General features: G+C 44.1%; 1 protein-coding gene across 11 annotated transcripts in view; it reads left to right on the top strand.

Moving 5' to 3' along the window:
* dennd1b (DENN/MADD domain containing 1B) overlaps positions 1 to 15,486 on the top strand; it is a 79,719-nt gene that overhangs the window by 16,011 nt on the left and 48,222 nt on the right. For 10 of the 11 annotated variants that reach the window (XM_088395310.1, XM_088395307.1, XM_088395304.1 and 7 more), the window contains 5 exons: positions 7,842 to 7,891; positions 8,529 to 8,648; positions 12,686 to 12,755; positions 14,078 to 14,158; positions 15,179 to 15,238. In XM_088395310.1, coding sequence (XP_088251436.1) covers positions 7,842 to 7,891; positions 8,529 to 8,648; positions 12,686 to 12,755; positions 14,078 to 14,158; positions 15,179 to 15,238 — 381 coding nt within the window. The remainder of the gene's footprint in view (positions 1 to 7,841; positions 7,892 to 8,528; positions 8,649 to 12,685; positions 12,756 to 14,077; positions 14,159 to 15,178; positions 15,239 to 15,486) is intronic. The other variant, XM_088395313.1, reaches the window with a different exon arrangement.

Genomic DNA, 15,486 nt, shown 5'->3' with positions numbered 1-15,486 from the left:
AAAAGAAGGAAATGTGGCGTCAAAATATTCCCCCCAAAAACGAAGCAGACAGATGGAAATCCATCCATTCGCTCTCAGATGTCATCCCAAAGTTGTGTGGGGAGGAAAAAAAAATATCTGCAGACTGAACATGCACTTGCAGTCAAAGAAGCGCACAAACAGGAAAGTTAATTATAGCTTGCCACAGTGGAGTGTGACTTGACTTGTCAATTCAGAATTACGAATAACGCTAACTCTGCTTAATCAGGTAGCTAATAGGGCGACAAGTAACTACAAAGCTACAATGGGAGTTTGAAAGGGTGAGAGACAAAAGGTCCCCTAAGGCCGAGACCTCGGCGTAACACTGTATTGCCGATACCGACTGCATGACAGCTTGCGATTGGTGGTCACAACTTCGATGGCAGGGGCTAGACGGGTGAAAGTGCGGTGAAAAACACAAGGTGTGCATTGCAGGTGTGACCCCCTGGGAAAGGATATCATTGGCAGGTCAGTCAAGGGACATGATAAAAGTTAAGGATGGCTCGACTTGTAAAAACGGTTCAAGTATTTTAAACAGATTGCAAGCATTATCTCAATTTTGTCTTCGTGGGTCACATAAAATAATGTGGCGGGCCATATCTGGCACCCGGGCCTTGGGTTTGACACCTCTGGTTGATAGGGAATATGTCACATTACTGAATTTTTATATGATGGTACATTAGGTAAAGAACAAACAGACTCAGAGAGCTGAACATCAAATTTCAACCCTAAAAATGTATCATAAAGCGACCAATCCATTTCCTGGTCCCATTCAAGTTGGCACTTAAACATCTTCGTCACGTTTCGACGCGATGAGCTCGACGACGACTCCTAATTTCTGAAGCGTACCTCGCCATTGTGAAACTTTAAACGGCATGTTCCCAGAGCAAAATGGCGATTGAGCTTTGAGTTTCACACGGTGTCATCAGCAGGTTGCGAGAGACGCCTGGAATAATCACACAAAAGAATACACGTGGCGTGGGCGGTACTTGAACTCTTCTGCTACATTCATGGATCAACTACATGTTGGGAATTTTGCTGTTCAGCTCCTTGTTACTGGGAAGAAGAAGAAAAAAAAAAAGCTAAGTTGTGCTAAGTTTTGAATTGAAGCGTTGGGCATCTGTTTTTCCAAAATAGATCATAGGTCAAATGTAGTGTATTTTAGGTTCATCCTGAAATTTTCCCTGAAAGCCGACAAAATGTATAGAGTTGAATTCTAGTGTGCTTTTTTACCATTTGGAATCTGAACTGAATATTATTATTATATTAGCGCCAAAGAGCTGTCACAATCAGCGAAGCGAGGAATTTATGGCAGAAAAATCAAACCCTAAGAAGAAATATGAAGAGAAATTTTACCCTCTTTGTCTAGGCTAAACAAAAGTGTGTATCTGCATGAATTTGTGTTCTTGTATGATGTCAGTGTGTCACCGGGTTTGGTCTTTCCCCTTCACTGCACCCTGACAGCAGTGTCAAACAAGGCCTGATATGATCTGTGTATGCCTTGGAGAATATATGTGTGGATGTGGATGTGGATGTGTCTGGCTTGATAAGGTTTTTATTCGTTTTTTTCTAACCCTTATCACCCCCAGATCCCCGGGGTGTTCCAGGGTCTTGACTAATGGACAGTCTTGCCCCACTAAGTTGGCCTTTGGCTCCGGCACTGAGCTGGATGCCTAACTAGGACCCCTTGTTGCTCATGGGTCCTGATATCGCTGACCTCTGGGCTTGCTTCTTGGGAGATGAACCACGGTCCAGGAGTATAGAAGGAATACGTTTTGTCGTACTGTCCTTGCCGTATCATTTGCAGTGTCCAGTGACTGGAAAGGCGAAGAAGTGAAATTCGATTTAGACCATAGGTGTCAAACCCAAGGCCCGGGGGCCAGATCCGTCCCGCCGTGTTATTTTATAGTCATTTGAACAATAATTGAAGGAAATATTATTTCAGATTTCAAAACTAGTAATCCATCCATTTGCTGTGTATTAATGAATTCATTCAACTTGAAAACGATTTCCTCAAGTTTGGCCAATGGAGACACTGGCCATGTGTGCATCTGACGCCATGTGTTACGGGCAGGCCCGCATCAGGGTCCATACAGCGGAGCAAAGCCCAGTGGGAGCTCAAAGCTTAAAGAAGGAAATTCTCCCCCGGCTGCTTTGTGCGTGTCCACGCACGCACGCACACACATATACAACTGCCCCCCCCTCCCATCCCCGGCTTCTCCTGGCACTTCATTAATGAAGCCCACGCTTGTATGTTTGGGCATATGCAGTGCTCTTGGCCCAACACTTGCAAGTGTATGTGCGCGCCAGTGTGTTAGGGAGTGAGACATCTCCCCCTATCATTTGGTAATATATTCCGGAGAAGATCTCGGCAGAGGCATAATATTGTCTGAGCCCATCTGTGATGCGTATAAAGGACATCAGCAGGACAGGGTATTAGCGCTGGAATAATGCACACTGTAGTTGATGTTGTATATTTATTCTCTAAGCTGCTTGCCCCCTTCACCCCAACAACATAAATACATACATTTGGGGAAGAAGCTGAAATTAAACCAGTGCAATACAATGGCTGCCATGATGGTAGCCCTAATATTTTGAGTTATTTGATCATTCGGTACAACAGTAGGTAAGGTATTCCAGAAATAATAATAAGTCCACATGTAAGGATTTGAAATTGATTGTGCAGCCATAGGTCTCCCTATAGGACGCACACACGCGTATGTACCTGACAAGTGTTGGCAAAGTGTTTGAAGAGGCCAGAAGATCAATCTGCCACCTTCAACGCCTCCCAAATAAGGAGGTGGCATCATGGGATGTTGTTAACCAAAACAACTTGAGTCACCAGAGAGGTCACTGATGGAGGGGTTTCATCAATTCTACGAAGACAAAACGCCCTCTTCCTCCATTTCCCTCCCAGAGCAGAGCAGAGCAGAGCAGCTTGGTCGGAATGAGGCAGAATGTGAAAATGTAACACCCCCGCCTCGTGTCAATTTGAAAGTGCACCGCGTCGGCTCATTCTCGTGCACCCCTCCATCTTTCTTTCTCCCCCCCCTCCTTCCCTCCCAGCTCAAGCAGCTCTGTTGCTTTGGTCCAGCTCCGAAGGCCGTTCTTATTACCGGCACATAGTGCGGGTCAGAATGGCAAGCCGGCAGCATAATATTAAAGCCTAATGAAAGGAATCTCTGCAGGGTCTGTGGTCTGCAGCGGCCAGTGGAGCCTGTGCCTCTTTGCCCATTGTTCTTCTTCTTTTCCTTTTATTCTGCATTCTCTGCTATATCCACTGTCTGCGTCTGCCATTGTTTGCCTTTGTTTTGTTACGTCTATTTTTTTTTAAATCAGGCTCTGAGAAAATGTGTATACAGTATAAACCGGCGTGCAAATACAAGGGGGGGGGGTCTTCGACGTAAATGGAGTCATCGGGATCCAAATTTGTACAAACTGTAGCTAAATTGTGCTAATGTGTTAATTAAGTTTTATTTGCAGTGAAAAGTGTGAAAAAGATGAATTTCAACCATTTCAGTTTTCGGAATATTTTATTCATTTTTTTATATTAAGATAAAAGGGAAAGTTTGCAATCATTTTAGGGATACCTACCTACTATAGAATATTGCGATATATCGTTATCTGGATATCAACTTTTGCCTATATTGCACATCACTAGTGTGAATGTGTTATCCTTTTTTGTAACTTTGTTTTCATCTTTCTTTTCCCAACGTGGTTTTACTGTATCAGCCTTACCCATCAAGATTTCATGCCATCATACATTTTACCTCTGCATTATTTATTTTTTGCAGTCTTTCTAAAACCAAAGCTCAGCTGTCCTTGTGCCTTTACACATTGCAAATGAATGCATATCCATGCAAATTCTTAAAAAAGGGAAGGCTGAGAATTTGAATATTTTGCTTAAAGCTGCACCCAGGTCGACCCTACCATTCGGCATTTGAAAGCAGAGTGTCTTTTTGAATACTGAGGCTCTCTCTCTCTCTCTCGCTCTCTCTCTCTCTCTTTGTCATGTTAGCCAGAGGGGCTGCATGAGCCGACCGGCACCGGCAGGATGGGCAGGCATCGGATGGGTAGCTGCGCACAGACAGACTAATTGGGAAGAGGGGGGGCCGAAGGGGGACACCGGGTGAGGGAAAAGGGGGGGCGGGGGGTTACGACGACAACCTCGAGTTAGGTGGGAGCTGGACTTGGACAGGGACTGAGAAATAAATAGGGAGAGAGCACTTCAAGACATAGGTGTCAAACCCAAGGCCCGGGGGCCCAGATGCGGCCCGCCACATCATTTTACGTGGCCCACCAAGACAAATTTTGCATCGACTTTGTCTCGTTACTAAAATGACAAATTGTCTTTGCTTTTTAAAAATAGAGATGTTGCTAGCAATGCATCTTTTTAAACTATTTGAACAGTTTTTACTAGTCTCTGATTTCAAAACTAGTTTGTTGGGTAGCCTGTACTGCATGTACGTATATTTTTAGTCCATTAATAATGTTTGTAAATGTTTCCATACTTCTCCTTTCCTGCTTGAATCCAAGTTCTTTGTAGAGGACCCTGGAGGCCGAGCTGCCCCTGAACTAGGTTGAAGCTACGTCGGGCAGCCGGCTAGATTGATCTGGCTGCGCTAGCCAGGGGAATATAAAGCAGGGCAGAGGCTTAAAGTCTGAGTCCCCCTAGGGAGGAGTCCTTGCTGCATGGGGAGAGGGGCATGAACCGAGTTCCTTCCACTTCCCTCCCTCGGCCGCTGGATCCGCACACGGAATAACTTTCCGTCACTTCTGCTCTTTCTTATGCCATTCACTTTGTCTCTCTCTGTGGCATGGTGACTCCTCTGCTTCCCTCATCTTTAAAAGCACAAGTGAAAGTTGCTCATGATGTTCACACCCAAAATGAAGGTGAATCTTTCGTGGACTATGAAATACAGTTCAGGCTTGAAGCAACTTTTTTTTTTTCTTTTTATTGCCGAGCAGCTAATCATGGACTTCATTTGAGGAGCACTCCTCCCAGAGTCGCTTTTGAATACCTTTTAATTTAACCAACCACAGTCCCTGCTAGAATAATTTGCGTTGGGTAAGTTAAGACCTAAGAGAAAGAAGGCTTCTTTCCTTTTGCTGAAATGTTGTCCCTGATGTATCTATCATGTGATATTCTGCAGGGGCATGATGCAAAGCGGCACAGGGCTGCTGCTGCTGCTTCTGCTGCTGTTGTAGCGATAGCAGGATGCTCCACCGGGGGAAGCCAAAGCATTCTGTTTCGCTGAGTGATAGCCCTGTCTCCACTCACCATAAACAACACACGCAAGCATACAAGCGTCTGCCAACCTAGCGGCGCCTTCCTCCCGTTGTGCCCCCGCCGCCAGCCAGCCAGCCAGCCACCCTCCTTGCGAATCTACAAATATATTATCCGACTCTTTTTCTATTATCTTGGGAAAATGGCAAACAGGGGGGTAGCTATATGTGTGGGAGTGCTAAAAAAAAGAACCCTTGGGTACTTTCACCTTGCTTTTGCAATAAATTGGAACATCAGATGACTAAGGATGGATTTATTCGCTTGTGACATTGCCGTGCCCAAAGTGCATGTCACAAAATTAAATGGGTTAGCGTAGCAGCTACGATTGCTCCCCACATCGCTAAGAAATGATCAAGTGTGACTTAATCAAGTAATCGATAAAATGCTCGGATAGGATAACCGATTCTAAAAACAGCCCGACAGCCATTGTAGCGCCGCAACTTTGGCCATGTTTTTGGAATTCCCTCCATAATGCTCACACCCAACTAAAGGGCAAAACAAGGCCACACGGAGAATTTTTTTTCCCCCATCATCTCGATGATTGACTCATTTCTGCTCATTCCACGTCATTCACTCAAATGAAAATTGAAATAGATTGAATTCTTGAATAGGCCGGATAGAAAAGAAGTCTTGATTGTAAGATCTTTCTCACCGATGGAAGCTGCCACTTTGTGTAAATGTCTTCACAATATACTATATGATGCCACTGTACCTGACGATGGCAATATTATACGTTACGTAGCCCTTAGAAATATATATATAGCACACATCTGCCGTTTCCATGTCACATTCTTCACACGTACAAACGCGCACGTTCCCGATGGTCCTGTACGAGATCAGAGTCTCGGCAAGTCCCTGGACTGTCACTCAAGCGCAGATACCTGATGTGGGCGGGGCCGGCCGCAACGCTCAAATCTGGCAAGTCAAATGTTTTTATTTGCAGGCAAAGCAAAGTCCCAGTGTGTGTGTTTGGCTTTGCGTAGCATATGCGGTGCGCCAAGGAGGGCTCGCTGGAACATATTGCTGCTTGTACATGGTGGTTAATAATAGTAGCAAACGCACACAGCCATGGCAGCTCTGATGTGTGTGACAGTTTTACAGCCACGCACACACACACGCCCACGCTCACAGACCTCCTCTGCCACCCGGCTGAGTGTCTTTGTTGACTTCTCAATTCTATCACAAATTCTGGAAAAACAGCGACTTCCCGGCGACCTCACCTCACCCCTCCCCTCCCGTCTCATTTTTTTAGGCACATATATAGGTGAGCGTTGCCATCCACACAACAGTGATACAAATGTACATGCTTAACACCCCCCCCATCCGTGAAAGTAAAGTCCTTGAAGCAGGCAGGAATTCACGCAGATCATACACTCCAATGCACCCCCCCCTTCTGTCATGGCTCATTGTTGCTTTTGCTTGTTTGTCTGTGACAATGCTCGTGTTGTACTGCGGTGGCAGCTTTATGGTTTGTTAAAGGGGGTGGGGGGGATCAGTGACTGCTCCCCATGGCGAGGTCTTAGCAACAGCGTGCAGCAGAAGCAGCAGCAGACGCCCGACTTGTGGGCTGGCATAGGGAGACAGACGGATGGAGCGAAGGATGGCAGAGGAGCAGCTCGGACGTCAAAAACCCGTCACACAAAAAAAAAGCGAGCTAGTCCTTGGACTTAGTGGCAAGCTTGGCAGACGAGGCAAGGCCCGAGCATCGCTAGACAGTGACCGGGATTAGTTTGCGGGCTTGGCGGGAGCTAAAAGAGAGGCAGAGCCCACCGCCGTGCACCTTTATTGGAGCCAGGAGAGTTTAGAGCGAGGGGCAGGCAGGCAGACAGACACACAAGCGTGTGGACCCGGTGCTGGACGGACGGACGGACGGCTGTTGCGGTGCGGCTCGCCCATATGGCGCCGTGCTCTGTTCCTGCTCCCTGTCTAAATCCGTATGCCGCCACCGCCGCCAGAAAAGGTGCCCCCCCCCTTCCCTCCCTCCATCTTACTTGAAGAGACCTTCCCTTCCTGCCCCTCCTGCCTCCCCACAAGGGAGGTGTTGGGAGGTAAAGCCCCGAAGGCTTGTACCCCCCCCCCCTTTACCTCTTAACCCCTCTGAGCTGCTTAGCCCATTGTCGCTCCAATCTGCCACCGCCGTGGCTTGGGCCCAGTGTTCCCTCTCTCGCTCTCTTTCTTTCTTTCTCTCCCTCCCTTCATCCTTTCATCTCCCTCTGGCATCCCATAATCGATGAACTTATTAAGTGCTAATTATTCACGCTGTGGACTGAGGGATCCCTGCCTGTCTGTGGAGAAAAGAGACCATTAGCACTTTGTTTAGCCACGTGAAGTCGTTGATACGGCCCATTCGTTTGGATTAACGGCGTTTAAGAGACACTCGTCAGATTGTTATCAGAAGCGATTAACATTAATCCTCATTTTGGTTAGCCACTCCGGCGTGCCCGAGAGAGATTTATCGTGAAATGAAATGCAATTATTTGTGTTGTCTTTGTGAAATGCGTTTCTCTAAACTGCGTGTCTTGTTTCGATCTCTCAGGAGGTGCTTCAGACGATACCAAAGTTCTGCTTTCCCTTTGACATGGAAAGGTATGATTCCCCTCTCTCTCTCTCTCTCTCTCTCTCTCTTCCGCTTCTCCTTTCTCCCACCGCATCTCAATTTTCACACACGCAATTTACCTGATGATGACTTGCACAAAGATCCAGTGCAAGAGTCGAAATATATCCCACCAAGCATATTAACAAAAAGAAAAGAAAACAAAATCAACCTATTGTCATGTTGACAGTTGCATTGTTATTTTCTGAGTGTCACAATATAATATCGGCAAGTATCACTTCAGTTGCATTAAAAAATGAAGTCACAGAAAACTTGAGCTTACACACTGCTTTTATAATTGCCAAAAAGTGATCCTTTATGTGCCGTCCGTCCTTTTTCTGGCCAGCTTCTCACCTCAAGGCAGTGGGGTTTTCATTTTTTGGCTTGGGAAAAGGCCATGATATAATTCCCATTACAGAGTGAGAGACTGTGAATCTTTTTTCCACTGAAGCTGAGATGCTGCCATCTAGTGGTACTTGTTTTTTTTTTGTGGACCTTGTTTTGTGCTCTCGCAAGAAGCCAGCCATCCAGAAGCAACTAATTGACTTTAAATTTGTAAAAATAATGACTTCAATTTCTTCTAAGGGGATTTCTTTTGTCTGCACGATATTGTTCCTCGTGATCTTTTAGAGTGTCCCAGAGTCACGTCGGACAGAACTTCACCTTTGTGCTGACGGATATCGACGGGAAGCAGAGGTTCGGGTTCTGTCGTCTCACTCAAGGTTGCAAAGTCTGCATTTGTCTTCTCAGGTAACGCACGCACACACACACACGATCATGACCTAATGTTGTGACCAGAACAAGTAGTATTCATTAATGTACTGTATGTCAAAAAAATAATCATGGAAATGAGGCAAATAGCACATTCTTTGTTTAAACTGTCTCACGCCCTCGTCACCATTTTCCCAAAAATGTCAATGTGCAGAAATATCATTTGCTTCGTCGTTAATGCAAATATGTATGTTTGATTTCTTTCAAGTACACTTCAAATATGCAAAAAAAGTCTAGAAAGCATGACTTGAAATAGGCTATGGATGTTCTGTTTTTTTTTTCTCCATTAATTCCTCACCAGATAAAAAAAAAAAAATCTTAGAAGTAAGCACATATTTATGAGACAGTTTCAGTGTTCACACTGAGCCGAACTTTGCCAAATCAAGCAGTTGAAATTCTCATCTGCCCACACAAATAGCTTAGTGTGATTTACCCACAATTATTCCAAAGGTTTTTGATATTCGAAAGGTAGATTGATTTGTCCTAGCGCAGCAGACATAAAGGAGAACATCAAACCCAATCAAACGGCACTTTTTTGCATAATTACAACCCAACAAAGACTATTATCATTTAATTCCCACCTAATTGCATGTTGACACAGTGTTTACTTTTTTTTTTTCCTCTTCCCCCCACCAGATGTAATTACCCCACCATTACAAAGAAAAGAGTCTTTTGCTACAAATCTCAGTGGACATGCGTGTGCACTTTAGTATAAACTGGAATGGAAAAAAAACATTTTTTACGTGAGCACGGAGCAGTTACAACAGTTTAATGGCCAACACAGCACAACGCCTGTGTGTGTGTGTTTGGTGGACAGTTATATTGGTTTGTTGCTGCTCTGAAGAACAGTGTCCAGCCCCCCCCACACACACACACACAGCCCCCATGTCTTCTCTCTCTCTCTGTCTCTCTCTCTCTCGCTCCTCGTTATTCGGCTACTGCCAGTGTGCGACAGCAAAGCCGCCCGCTCTCAATCCATCCATAATTATGCATGAAGCTTTGCTGCCAATTAGCAAAGGCTCCCCTGTCCGTCCGTCCCGTCCCTCTCGCTGAGTTAGACATGCTAATTCGTTTGACATATGATGTATAAAATTCATTATGCATTCTGAGGACTTTGTGGTTTGCTTCAATTTTTCTTTTTTAACAGAATAGTGTGTAGAACGTTTATTTTTGTTGGTTTGTGTCATTTATTTTTAATTGAAAAATAAATACTGACTTTTTAAGGAAAATTGGGAACTAGATTTTCCCTCAAATACAAAGTACCAAATATTTTTCATTTTCTTTAAATAGCTTTATTTCCCAGAAGTGATATTTGAAACCACCAGTGTTTAAAATAAGAACTGCATCTTTAAATGTGAAACAGAGAAACTGAGGGCCAAAAACTGAATCCGAACTTCTAATCTCCAATAGATTTGAAACGAAAGTGATGACGAGTGTTTTTGCCCGCTTGATTATCGAAGTGCTGGGACAATAAAATTGTCACCTCTGCTCACACAAGGAAGTGCCTTAATGAGGGCGACACTTTTATGTGGACGGGAGCTTTAAGCTTTAGACAGTAAAAAAAAAAAACTTCTTCCAGGCAGCTGAAAAACAAAAATACTAATTGTCGGCTTAGTTTGATGTTATTCCGTCGTGCTCTGTCATTTCCTGACGCGCCTAACTGGAAGAATTTCTGGCCGAGATGGGGGTTGTTCATTGATGGCGAGGAAAAAAAAAAAATGTATTTCCTGCATTTTATTTGACGGCGGATCCACTTTAGCGTCGGCACGGCGCTGCTTTGCGGTTGTTTTAACGGGTTCCTGGGAGGGGGGCGAGTGGCGCTTCCTCCCCCTGCGTGTAACCCTCGACCTGAAATTGTAAAGGTGATATGAAATCTTCCACTGAGCTGTCTCCAACGTGGAGGATAACTTATAATGTTAGATGCTTGTGTGCGTGCTTAAGGAGATTTAAGAGTTAGCTGAAAGAGCGGCCGTAAAAGTCAGCACCCCGCAGGTGATTCAAATCTATTACAAACTGAAAAGATTGCCTTGGTGGAGAATGAGAATACAATCAAGTTGATATTTCTGAATTCGTTGTATTTTTTTTTAAAGGGGCTGCTTGCTTTCAACTTTTTGGCGCATGACTTTTCTGGGATGGACGGACATTACGGCAGATGAACTTGCACTTTGGAAAAAGGGCTGTTCACTTTTTGTGATGGATGCCTTTCTCGCTATCAGAGGATTTGCCTCGCACAAACACATCTGAGCAATGAACTGTGACGAGTAGGAGTATATCTCGCAGCACTCCCGACTTAAATTTTACAATAACAAGAGAAGCGAGCTGGAGGATAACCTTGACAAATCACGACATAAAAAAGCAAAACAAATATTAATTTTGCATCGTTTTGAAGAAAGTAAGCGGAGTATCGATTATTTGTTGCTGGTTTCTTCCACCACTCATGGTGTGTTTTCCCTCTTAAACAACGGAAGTATAGTGCAGAATAATGAGTGAGTTCTGTGAGGCTTGACGGCTTCTCAGGCAGCCAGACTCCTTTTTAAAAAATAAAAAAAGATGTTCACTTCAGCAGTGAAAAATAAAGGATTAATATCCGGAAGCCTGGATTTTTAAACAAAAGTTTGAAAGGAGACAAAATCTTAAAGCGGTGTTCTTAATTATTTCATTAGTTTATTTCATTTTTCTGATATGCAAACTTTTTTTTTCTAATTTATTTCATTTTTTTTCTGAAACGTAAACTGCCTTTCATCTTGCCAGCATTCAAGGCGCTGTATGTTTTTTGACATGGCAGAAATAGGCTGATATGCAGTCAGCATGCGAATGAAGCAAAGCGTGTTTGATTGGCCGGGCTCTCTCTCCCCTTGCAAGTGTGACCCGATTGCAGTAAGTCTTCATGCAGATGTCAAAATATGGCCACGTTAAGAGCCTGATTGTTTCAGACTAATGGTCACTCAGCCCCTCTGATTGGTGCGCTTGGCTGCACTTGGCCCTGTCATTGGCCCCTTGCGGATTTAGCCATAGGAACATTTGCATTCGCTTCACTTTATTGTTTTCTTGTTGTCTGTTAATTCCAGTCTACAGAGCAGCCGCTGACCCATGGCCTGGAATCTCCAGCCAACTGCCAGAGCAGCCTCACAAAGATTACAATTCATTATTATTTGCCATTTACTGTATTGTCAGCTCATCATTATTCAAGTTGTGTCCTGAAATCCATGTTCCAACGTGAATATGAATTCCATATTTTGACAGAAGCCCGTGTTTTTTTAAAATTTGGTTGCATAATATTGAAATCAGCGCGAAGCTCACAGCCAAGAGAACGTGTTGGCCTTCTTCCACCCAAGAGAGCAACTTGGCCAAGAATATGTCAGCGTGCTAAAGAGAGCCATGCTGCCGTTGCGTTTAGCTTATGCTGCCTGGACGCTTCAACAGCAAGAAAGCTGCTTTTTAATGAAAACATTTTTTTTTGTCTATTATTTACACGAGGTAACACCTTTTTATTATGTGAAGGGCAGAAAGGAGGAGAAAGGCGGGGGGGGGGGGCAGGAAGCAGCTTGGGCTGCATTTTTGTTAAGCGTCTGGGAACAGCATGCTTGTAAAGTATAACATCCCGCATCACATGACATTTTTGGTGGCTTGCTGGTTCTATTTTGGATTCGAATCTGTTGTCCTTCTACCGCTTCTTGTTTTGGATGAAAGAGCAGATATGAAGAATGTCGATATTGATTGTTTTGTTTTGAGCTGCTGAATGTGTTTAAAATGGATTGTTATGCAAGGTCATGAATTAATCCTGTTTTTTTTTTGTTGCGGTCTTACAATAAATATGAATGCAATATATTTAACAGTAAATGTTAATTTCCTTACCTTTCAAAAAAACTTATGGTGGGAAAAATTTGCACAGCTCTTGATGCTGGAAAATAAAACTTTATAATTTTTCTAGACTTTTTATGTCATTTCTAAATTCTGATAGAAATACATTAAAATATTGCTTATTAAAATTAACTTTTTTTTGTTTTGCATTGCAGTTATCTCCCATGGTTTGAGATCTACTACAAGCTGTTGAACACTCTTGCAGACTACCTAACAAGACAACAGGTAATCGTCTCATTTGCACGTTTAGAAATTCATTTTTATCCGATCATGTCCGTGTCGTGATTGACAAGCGCAAACAAGGAAAACAAAGAGGTGGTAATGAAAGCACAGCCCCCCCCTTGAATGCGGAGGGGAAAAAAAAATATCAAAACAGTACAATCCTCCTTGTGCATGTTGCGAGCCATCTTGGGCTCAGCTGTGCTGCTCTTACTATGTTGACATTTCACACACACCAAACGGATCTAAAAATTCAAGTTATGAGTTACTGCAAAACAAATCTCGAACACGCGCGCACAAAAGTCTTTTCCCCTGACTATTTGCTGCCAAATGTAAAATATGCAGCAAAGTGGGGAGATGTGCAACATGTAGCGCAGAGAGAGGTGAAAGGAAAGGAAGAGGGAGGGAGGGAGGGCGAGAGGGAGGGAGGGGGGGGGGGGAGACAGATCACGCTGCGGGACCGCTTTCACTTGTCATGTAGTTGGTGCTTCTTCCGCAAAGCCTCAGAGAGACTCTTGTTAAAAGGGAACAATCAGGAAGCGCACGCGCCTTACATAAGCCTGGAAAATAAAACCGTCTGATTGAAAGTGACTCAGCCGTCGTAAATAGGGAGCGAGGGGGACACGAGGAGGAGCCGAGTGGCTGGGATACCTTATCTGTTAGTCTGCATGATTTGCTTTCAATTTGATCCCCGCCCGCTGTCCGTTCCAGGCCAGAGGGAGATGTTGACAGACAAGGGAAGAGCGATGAGGGCTAAATGAACTGTTTCCTCGGGCCGTGTTGTTGACCATGCGTGTGAGCATTCAGCCTCCCGTGACAGGAGCCTGGATATTACTGTTGCTGCCTTGTACGCTACGTACATTAAAAAAAAAACAACAACATATCAAACAAAGAACAATCCCACAGTTTAACTGCGAGTGGCAAAAGTGTCGTCCCCCCCCTCTTCTGAGGCCCGGCAGCGTAAATAGCAGTCTTGTCATGGAGCTCATAAATGGCGCTAGAATAATTTCCCAGCCTGTTCTGTGGTCAAGTGAGCTCTCTGAAGGTTTCTTAAAGCCCTTGTCTTTGGAGTGGGGGGCTGCCTTAATTACTGACAGCACTCTCTGGCCTGTAAATCAACCTTGCTGGATAATGGCCGTCTGCAACTTGAAAGTCACACTCTTTTAACCTCACCGTATTTATTAAGCATAGCCTTGTATTATTGGGGCAAAAGTATCGGGACGCCTGGTTGACTACACCTATGGAAATGCAGAGTTGGTTTTGACTCATTTAAAAAAAAACCTAATGATCAATTTTCATTCAAAGAAATAAATTCATGCCTCTTGCAGAATAACGACTTGAATGACATGCTGAACTCTCTCTATGAACTTCCCGTGCCAAAGCCCTTCACGCCAGTCAACCTGAGTGTGGTAAGAAAAAGTCCATCTTTATCTAATATGCTCTTTTTACCCGACCGAGGCATCGAGACATGAACTCCGTTCACACGAGATCATTTATGGTTTATTTATAAATATATATACTATATAAAACTCACAGTTTTTAGAGTATGTGGAAAATATGGCACAAAGATAAACAGGAAAAAAATAGGGCAGAAATGGAGACATTGGCAACGTATGGAGATGGAGGAGCAGAAAAAAAAAAAGATGTCGAGCGGGAGGAGATTTCCATGTGCTCCATTGAAAGACACAAAAAGCAGCGGACTGGCGCTCTGTTTGGAAACAACAAGTCCGCTAACAGGCTTTTGCCGAGATAAGCCTGAAGTGTTTAGAAACGGACGCGTCCTCTCACAACTCGCCACGTCTCCCGCCTATCAAAACGAGGAACGGCTTAACGAGCCCGAGGCCTTCAAAGTCCGAGCGCGTCCGCGGTCCACTTTTGACACAAACTCCCCTGCTGTGTTTCTACCTCATACATAAAAGACACTTTCTTAAACAGGTGGCATTAACCTGCCACGCACACGACGGTCTTCAGCCAGCATTTTTGTGCGCTATTATCTCGGCGCTGGCTCGCTTTCAGCCCCCATTCCGTAATAGCATCAAACGCTTTTGTTGTTTTTCGACTCCTCCTTTTTTTCAGCCAATTAAAACCAGCAAGCCCAGGTCCCCGCAAGGATACGCATCTAATTATAAGGATACATTTACAACATCATGACACTAATATGACACAATCAATTCATCAAAATGAACGTTTGCAGCTTTCCTTTGTGTCAGAAAAAAAAAAGCCAATCTTCGGGTGTCATTGAGAAAGGTGATACCTTCATTTTTTTTTTATCTAGAGAAGCCACTTATTCGATAATTAATTGATGAAGCCTAAAAGTGTTTTTTTATTTTATTTTCAATCACGCCAGCCAAGAAGCGGAACGCTTGTCCCCCTTTCATGTGTGAACCCTGTTTTGCTCTTTTTTTTTGCTCTCTCTCTCATTGTGCAAGAATGAGCAGTTGTATATTGCCACTGGGCAAGTACTGAGAGATCAGCCAAGCAAGGAACCGGTGAGTGAATGGCAGAAAAGGGAGGAGGAGGAGGAGGAGGAAAGGAAAGGAGGCTGCTGCCGCTGCTGCTGTGAAATGTGAAACCGCGGCTGTACTAACCACATGGGAGCCACAGCTTTCCAATCTGGCCAAATAAGCTGCACTATCTTTTTAAAACATAACAAAAACAAACTATCCTGGGCTTTGGTTGGTGTGTGCTGCTTCTTCTCTGGAAAACAATCAAACTTTGTAAATGATTAATGCCTCTC

The sequence above is a fragment of the Syngnathus floridae genome, chromosome 13 (assembly GCF_059516105.1).
Source record: "Syngnathus floridae isolate MCC-2025c chromosome 13, RoL_Sflo_1.0, whole genome shotgun sequence".
Taxonomy (NCBI): domain Eukaryota; kingdom Metazoa; phylum Chordata; class Actinopteri; order Syngnathiformes; family Syngnathidae; genus Syngnathus; species Syngnathus floridae.
This window is presented reverse-complemented; position numbering and strand designations above follow the sequence as displayed.